This window comes from Oculina patagonica, chromosome 2 (assembly GCF_052425735.1).
Source record: "Oculina patagonica isolate OP01 chromosome 2, crgOcupat, whole genome shotgun sequence".
Lineage (NCBI taxonomy): Eukaryota > Metazoa > Cnidaria > Anthozoa > Scleractinia > Oculinidae > Oculina > Oculina patagonica.
The window spans coordinates 6,217,881-6,226,766 of record NC_135759.1 but is presented as its reverse complement, the minus strand read 5'-3'; the positions used below and the strand labels follow the sequence as shown (position 1 = coordinate 6,226,766).

The window sequence follows — 8,886 nt, the reverse complement described above, 5'->3', positions numbered from 1 at the left end:
CAAAGACGAAGGGAGGAGATGAGGATGATCTTTTCTTACAAGTCCCTAGCCCCTAGTGGCATGAACATTGACTTAAAATTCTAAATTGATATTTGTATTCTCAGACTAATATTCTGATGTTCATTTAAATGTTTGTCATGTGCCCTGAGCGCGCGCGCAATCTCGCGCTCTGTTTATTTTTAAACCACGCGCACGCAAGACATTTACGTACGATCAAGTGTTCCTTTTAAGACATCACATTTACACTGATGAAGGGGTTTCCCCGAAACGTCTGTTTTTAAAAAAAACTATTTTGCACTCCAAGAACACTTATTGAACACTTCTGGTAACAATTGAGTGCTACCATAGTTAATAGAGGGAAATGGTTAGGAATCCTGGCAAAGTTCTTTGTTGTATGTTTTTGTTCGCTATTTTGGGAGTTGACCCTGCACAAAACCTGACAAAATACAATAAGGGGTTACGTGTGTTCATGCAACTAACCAATAAAAACATTGCGATTACGTAATGCATGCATAGTGTATGAGCACAAAACAAAAGATGTGCAGGGTCGTGGACCTTCCAACATAAATCTTGGCCTCTTTGTTTGCTCCTTTGATGTTTTCCGGGCTTCCTAACCATTTCCCTCTATTAACTATGGTGCTACGCAGCAAAACTTTTTTTTTATGTGAGCCTTATCTTGGGTACCTATCTTGGGAACAACTCACTCTCCTGATCTCTTGATTATCACTAGTCCGTTACCATAATGTGTTTGTCGCAAAAAAAAAAGTTTGACTGACTGACCGACCGACTAAAAACTCTCTCTCATTTCAAATGCATGGAAAGCACTCAAGCGCGCGCGTTGCATGTGATTTAATAGCACGCGAATCTGTTGCATCTCTGTGACGTAACAAAGAATTAGATTCTTGCCAGCGCCAGTTAAAATGTGCACGGTTTTACCAGATAAACGTTGTTTAGCACGTAAAGCTAACGGGTTAATTTTCACGCCAGCATGACAGATGAGAAGATTTCTCAGCGGTAAACATCTTCAGTCCTACTAATGTCGACTCAGTTTCATGAAGAAGGTACAAGTACATAAGTAGAATTCTGCGTTGCAGAGAGCTCAGAGATTAGTGTATTGTCATTTCTACTTTAGTTTTTCTAGATAGAGAATCCAATCATTCTAGATAGGTTTCATGATTTTTCCCCGCGCTTAACACAGGTTCCATGTATTTTCCACGTGCTTTGCACAATATTTTTTTTTGTTGTTTTACACAGGGTCAATGCTTGTTTCTTGCCCGCGCTTTACACGAGTCCAAGTGTTTTCCGCGTGCTTTTCACGGAACTTACAACAACATACTTTTTTGTATCCTATAACAATATTTTTGAATGAAGTATACAAACAATTTTGAAAAAATCTCAAAATGTCAAGAAAAAGCTGTACAGCACGCTTTAGGAAAGTCAAATGTATTTTTACCGCTTTTTCCCGGCGCTTTACACAGGGTGACTTTTCCCCCGCGCTTTTTCATAGTTTTACGTTTTACAGGTTACCTATTTTCCCGTACTTTACACGGGTTAATTTTTGTTCTTGTTTGCATCATAGAAACATATATAACTTAAGTGGCAGACAGAAGACTGCAAGGCTTAATTTTTTTTTTTTTAAGAAAATGAACATCCTTAATTTTCTTATGGAAGGTTTTTAAGTCAATGAACCGTCCGTTCCCCTAAATTGATGTGTACGACGCTAATAGAAGGGGCATATTTCGCGGGACTTTATTTTCGCGATTTGGCCAAAAATACCAAATTAACATAAAAAATACAATAGAAAACTTTTGAAACAAATTTTCGCGGGGATTTGATTTCGCGATTTTTTGGAAATCGCGAAAATCGCGAAAATTAAGTCCCGCGAAAATAAGTAACAATAAGGTATCTCAGAGATGTCGGCGTCATAAATAAGCCTCGTGAGGAGTACGCCCATCGGGAAGACTTCAAGTTCAAAATATTTAACATTAATTGCTAATCATAATTTGCCAACCTTTTTCACCCCATACACGGATTCGCAAACAAAATCTTGAAAGCTGTACTTAAGAAAGTCCAGTAAATTGAATTGACCATTTCAAGAGGTGAAAAAGTTAAAGCTGCCCTTTTTCTTCAGTAAGAGCACTCCTTTCGGTTTACACCATCCGAAATTACAGGGTTACATGTTATTTCGTTGCAGAACAATATAGTAGTAGACATCAGTCAATCGCAGAAGATTATCCAGAGCGATATGAATCAACAGTTACGTCACGACTTCGCTTGGAGAGCCTGCAATCATTGCCCAGTGGATTTCGCCCTTATTTCACATTCGTGGTTGCCATGGCACACTTGTCGATGCTGATTTGGTCGTGTTGGATAGCAACGTTTGCTGACATAGGATTGGCACCAATAGTTGATCAAAGAATAGGTGAATTTAAATAGCACAATTTTATGTCTGGTAGACAATATTTCATCCATAGCTATAGGGGGGTGGTGGTTGGGGGGGGGGGGTGGCTGAAGGGGTAAAATGGAACTAGAATTCGGGCAAATTTTCAATGGGAAAATGAGTTTAGGGTCACTGGAACTGGGAATTGCAAACATAAGTAGTGGAACTGGGAATGGGATTTGGGAAAATTTGGAAAAACAATAGGCTGGGAGATGAGATTTGTGCAAAATTTTGGCTGGGAAAATGGGATGTATACCACGCCCCCCACTCCCCCCCTCCCCTCAGAACCCTCTCCATATACAGTTTGTGAGAAGTGCGGTGGCCCAATGGTAAGTTCACTGGATTCCAGATCAAGCCATCCGGGTTTAAGCCCTTGCTGGGTCACTGTGTTGTGTTCTTGTGCAAGACACTTCACTCTCATAGTGCCTCTCTCCACCCAGGAGAGTAAATTTAGTACCTGCGCACAATACGAGCAACCAGACGAAATGTTTAATGGTAGCTTGTGATGAAAAATCTTCGCACCCAGGAGATGAGAAATACTCCTAGCCGCTCGATGCTGTAAAAACCGGAATGAATAGGGGAGGGATACTTAAAGTTTTAGAGAAAAAAATGTAAATTTTTGTTTTCGCCGAAATTTTAAAGGTCGGGACACACTATGCAACAAGTCGCAGCGACAGGTCGCTGCGACGAGTCGCTCTGTATATACTGCTTAAAAACAAGTCGCTGCGACAACGTGTTTGTTCGGGACACACTAGGCGAAAAGTCGCTGCAACACGTCGCGGCGACATGTCGCCTCGTGTGATATGGTGCATTCTTGCGACAAACCAGTCGCAGCGACAGAATTTTGTCGCTGCGATGTGTCACACGCATTCAAACTGGTTTGAATTCGTGCAACACATCGCAGCGACAAAATGAGCGATAGCAGTGTTGTCGCAGCGTGTGTACACGTCTGCGACAAATCGCTGCGACAAGTTGCTGCGACAAATTATAAATTAACCAATGAGAGAGCGTCATGAATTTTCGCTATATTCCCACTCTTCCAAATTCGCTGTTTGTGCACCGAACAAACACCTTGTCGCAGCGACCTGTTTTTAAGCAGTACACACGGAGCGACTCGTCGCAGCGACCTGTCGCATAGTGTGTCCCGAGCTTTAGACTGACTGGTACTAATGACCAAAACCGAGGTAATGATATTCTGTTCTCAGTAAAAATCACGATTTCTTTAGTTTTATGTCACCAGTATAAAATCATTCGCCATGACTGTCACATCTCCTACTCATAAAGATGATCCCACGACAAGCGAGAAAAAATACGCCTTTGTCTTATTTCCGTTAGAGCCTGTTTCGTTCCGTGGTAACATTACAGTTACATACACCCAGCGACCAAATCCATTGATAGGGCCGACAGAGACATATCTGGTATTTCTGGGAGCGCTCTTCCCGCCTTGCATGAGGGAAGACCATGCATTAAACGTTTACCAGGTGAAGACTTTGTATCCGCGCCTTGGTGGAAGTGGGGAAAGACTGGGCTGCTGTGAGGTACCACAATTGAACATCGCGGGGACAACAACGGAGGTAACATGATAAATAAAAGTTTGTAAGCAAAGTTTGTACGTTTGTTGTCGTCGTTTGCATGTGTCCATGTTGTTGTAGAACCTGGCCTGCAGGAAAGGGAAATATGTATTTTTGGCTACACTCCAGAGGCGTTACCCGACTCGTCGATGTCGAAGTTGCACGCCTTGTATTCTATACACGAGTCGAGAACTCCTAGAACTCCTCTCGCGCGCAACAAATCGCCAAGAAAATGGCATAAAAACAAACCCAAACAATGCGAAAATATTTCTATTTCATTTTATTACAAATACGAGTCGTGAAGCCGATTTTAGAACGGCTTAAATGTTTACAATAGCGATTAATGAAGAAATTTGAATGATCATATGGGCATGCTGTGACCTCACAAACATAGTATGGTAAGCCTGTGGTTCACACACGTTTTCCCGCGCTTTGTGCCGGCTACATGTATTTGCTTCGAGTTTTGTTTGGTTCACTGAATTGTCTGTGTCCTTTGTGATTGAACTTAGAGTAATTACTTTTGTTTTGGTTTTACGACACTTAATCGAAATTTGCGCTGACGAGAGCCTTGTTCTATTTTCTGAAAACAATCATGAAGTTGGTTACAATAAAAGTGTTAAAAATTCAGAGCTTGTCCTTAGCGTGCTTTCACTTTTTTGTTTTGTTTTTAGCTGGAATGCCGCACTCTCTCAAATGACACTGCTAAATGGAGAGAAACACAGTGTAGTCAGCGGTCTGCATCGCAGTCTACTGTACAGCACATTTTACGACCCTGCTGTGGGGAACTCGATGGGCAGTGTACGCTGACCAGCCCAGAGCACTGCTGGTTTATGAACGGTCGGTTTCATATGAACGCAGAGCATTGCACACAGGTACTGAAGGCTCACTTGAATGGCGGAGAGTTCAGTTATGTTTTTGTTCTTCATCAAGCGAGCAGGGGATCGAGAAAAGCATAACGTTTTACGCTATTATACACATAGTTATACATACGGATTAAAAGAAAGTGCATAATTAAAATAGAATGCACGCTTCTTAATTAAAATGCATGCTTTGTAAGCATATCGATAGATCATTGTCTCTAACAATTTAAGGACGGTCTACTTGGAATAAAAGTCTGCGTCGAGCTTAGTGGCCCATATCACCGGAACTTATCCCGGTTTCTGTAGGCTAGCACTAAGTATTTCTACTCCGCGCTGGATGGGATGCTAGTCTGTCGCAGGGCTACCCCCTAGGGTTATTTCGCCGGTACAAATATATACCTGGGTAGAGAGAGGCACTATGAGAGTAAAGTGTCTTGCCCAAGAACACAACGTAGAGACTCCGGCCACGGCTCGAACCCAGGCAGTTCAATTCGCAGTTCAGCGTACTTTCTATTAAGCTACCGCGCCTTCCAGGGCTACTTCGAATAGTAAGAAATAGGGAATTTAAGGAAGGAATGGCCTTTTTAGAAAGAGGGTGCGTATCTAAAGAAGGACGCAAGGGAAATAACTACGATAATGCACTCGAAGTTATTATCTTAAACTCTTTATTTTTGTTTAACCTTATCGGTTTCAGCTAATACTATATACCAAATTGAAGAAACGTTGACCCTATGAAAAGCATAAACTATGAACGATAAGACCGAATGAGATTCTGGGAAGACAGCATTGGTAAGCTTAGAAATATCCCATTTTTATAATCAAGATATTTTCTTTCTTTGTGAGCTTTATGGGCACGATTTACCGACGACGATTTTTTTTTCTGATTTCCCTGTAAACATTTGGGTCGCATCGTTTATGGTTTATGCTTTTCATGGGTCAACGTTTCTTCAATCAGGTATTTACAAATTTCTCCTTTTGTCCAGGTCGATTGTCTACAACAGCTTTGCATTCTGGGAGACCAAGCTGTAGCTGACAACTACGTCACACAGTTTTCTCCGCGTCGATCCAATCAGTGGTGGCGACTTGTGACGTCAGTTTATCTGCACCAAGGAATTCTGGACTGTCTGGTGATCACGTGTTTGCAAATATGGTTGTATTGGGGCCAGGAAAACTCTATTGGGTGGTTGCGCATGGCAATAGTGCATCATACTGCTGGTGTGGGTGGACACTTGGTACGGCTCATGCGTTAAACATATCTTTCTTTATAATGTATTGCATTTGTAGTGACTATCTCAGCTAGATCGCGTAGAATCTATTTAAGATTGGCTGCACGTATGGTGCAGAAAAGCATCTTTTTCTTGTTGAATACAATGTCTTTATTTTGAAGCTTTTTAGAAACATGCCACACACTACACCAAACACACAAATACTTCTCTCGTACGTTGTGCGAAAGAATGGGTGCACACGTACGGACATGAACACATATAGGCCATTTTCAAAAATACCATAATACTCTTTGCTTTCCCTCCAAAATTTTGCATAAGCATTGTTTTCAATTTTCCTTGGGACAGCAAAAAAATTCTTATGCAAAATTGGGGGGACAACAAAGAGTATTATGCCATTTTTGAAAATGGCCTATTAATACCTTATTTCCTAGTTTTTACTTCCAGTCGCTTTGGTGACCGAGTAATCTAGGTCGCTGGATTTCAATTCTAGAGGTCCCTCGTTCCAATCATTCAAGTCTACAGCGCTGCCGGTATAGATAACTAACTGGTCAGCTACCCACCAGCTGGGATTCGTAGCATTTTTTTCTATAACGTGTTTCAGTTCTTTTTTTTAATAAAGTTGTTAACCTGCAGGGTAGTCAATAAGCTTAGTACTCCTTAATACATTTATAGATCGTTTTCACGTGACGTTACGGCGGCCATGTTGGTGAACCAGAACAATAGGCTTTTTTCTCCGTTGGGAACTAAATTCTATTTTTATGCAAAATCTGCGCAAATATTTTGTATTGTTTGGTCCACCAATATGGCCGCCTTGTCACGTGAGTGAAAACCATCTATACTTAAAATGTTTGGCTTCCTATTGTCTTTGTTTTGTCCCCTTTGTTGAGAAACAAGAAATCATATTTGACGTCGTTACTTCAGGATTAAATTACACTTACAATATTCTCCTTTTATTCACTGATTTCTCTTGTTGCAGATTGGTTCGTTATTCACGAGGCACGCCTCGCCCCAGGCCGGTGCAGGTCCAGCCGTGGGTGGTATCATGGGCCTTGCACTAGTTGAACATGTGATACTCTGGCGTACAGTCAAGAATCGCGTTCGAAGACTCGCTCTGTTAATCTGCTGCCTGTTCGTATTATTTTTCATTGGCACAATTCCACAAGTGAACAACTATTCTATGATAACTGGTTTATTTTACGGCTTTCTGTGCGGTTTGGTGTTTTGGAGTTCTATCATGATTCGACGTAAATTGCTTCTGTTTCAGTTTATAATTATCTTTGTGACAGTAACAATGTTTTTATTTAGTTTTGCTTTATTTTATGGTGTACAACATATTGGCTCGACCTCTCGTGACATAAATTGTATTCCCTACACAGAAGGTTTGTGTGATTGAGAGAAAATGCCAAAAAGGTTGAGTGGCACATTCTATTTTTTTTATTTTTCTTAAAGGATATTTGAAAAAATAAATGGTTTTATGTAGCTTGTTTCGTAAGTCTTCCCAGCTTCCGGTGTAATTCCCTCCAACGATTACTTCCGGTCACATTTTTGCGGGCTTTTAGCATCAGGCGCGGTTACATTGCCCCTTCCAGCATGGCTTCAAACTAGTCAAGAAAAATTTCCCCTCCCTTCACTCCCTCTGTTCTGCCGTTGTTGATTTGGGTTGGCGGGTTCTCCCTCACCTTTGCTGGAATAATAGTTTAAGGTTTCTATATTTTAAGCTTTCTATCCTTAATATATATAAAAAAACGGCCACACCCGTGGCCAATATCTTCCAAATGGTAGTCTTGTCTTTCATTATCCCAGCAAACAGAGCTTTGCCAAAGCAACACATACATAGTTGTTTATATGCATAGCATTTAATCTAGGAGGGACAGGAGAGATGCAAATCAGAGAAGAAGGGTGGGTGGGTCCAAATCACGTTTCTCGTTTTGTTTAGTTCTTTATCTTAGTTCCATCTAATTTTAGTTTACGCCTCACCAAATCACGATTCTTATTAGTAAATCACAGCTTTTTAGCAGATCGCGTTTCACAAAAGAAATACGGCCACGCCTGAGAATCATGGGAAATCGGAGGGTCTGAATGGGGTTTAGTGTTTAGTGTTACTTGCCCATAATTTTCAGTGTTTGCTGTTACAGTGGCCAATTTTTTAATGTTTACTGTCTCCGGAGAAAATACTGTTAAGTGTTTGGAGGGTTTTCCGTGAAATGTTTTTAGCATTGTTTGTTGTTATCTGCTCTTCAACATTAAGATAACATCACTCATGAACGTAGGGGTCAATCCGGAATAAGATTAATTGGAATAATGCGAGTTAGCGTTCGTTTGGCTGCTTTATTCCGGAATACTTGGATTTCCATTCCGGTTATTCTGCTCCCAGGAAGCAGAATAGCCGAAATATATTCCAGAATATATTCTTATTCCAGAATATTCCCAAACGAACGCGCCCTTAGTCTTCATATCGTCTGATTTGGGGGGGGGGGGGGGGGGGGGTTGGTGTTGTAGTGGGTGACTATCCCGTATCCCATTAGTTTTTTGGCATTTATATTCCGTATCCCGGCCCGTTACTCCTGTGGTTTGTATCCCCAACTTTGACTTTCGATATCCCGGAATCTCTTCTAAATATCCTGTATCCCGTTATTTTTTTTACCTAATTATCCCGTATACCGATAACACACCCAACAGGGTCTCCATTTTGTGCTGTCCTTTTGGTTGTCTCTCTCCTAAAACAAGACGCTTGGCCTATAATGACGTGTGTGCCATGAACACACGAATTGGGTTTAAATGGGGACTTC

General features: G+C 41.2%; 1 protein-coding gene across 1 annotated transcript; it reads left to right on the top strand.

Annotated features, from left to right (window-relative positions):
* Positions 1-886: 886 nt before the first annotated feature.
* On the top strand, positions 887-7,524 carry LOC144642794 (inactive rhomboid protein 1-like). The gene is made up of 6 exons (XM_078501875.1): positions 887-1,061; positions 2,195-2,422; positions 3,776-4,014; positions 4,683-4,883; positions 5,855-6,103; positions 7,074-7,524. Exons 1-6 carry the CDS (start codon positions 1,037-1,039, stop codon positions 7,488-7,490), a joined length of 1,359 nt encoding a protein of 452 aa, XP_078358001.1. The 5' UTR covers positions 887-1,036; the 3' UTR covers positions 7,491-7,524.
* The last annotated feature ends 1,362 nt before the right edge of the window (positions 7,525-8,886 follow it).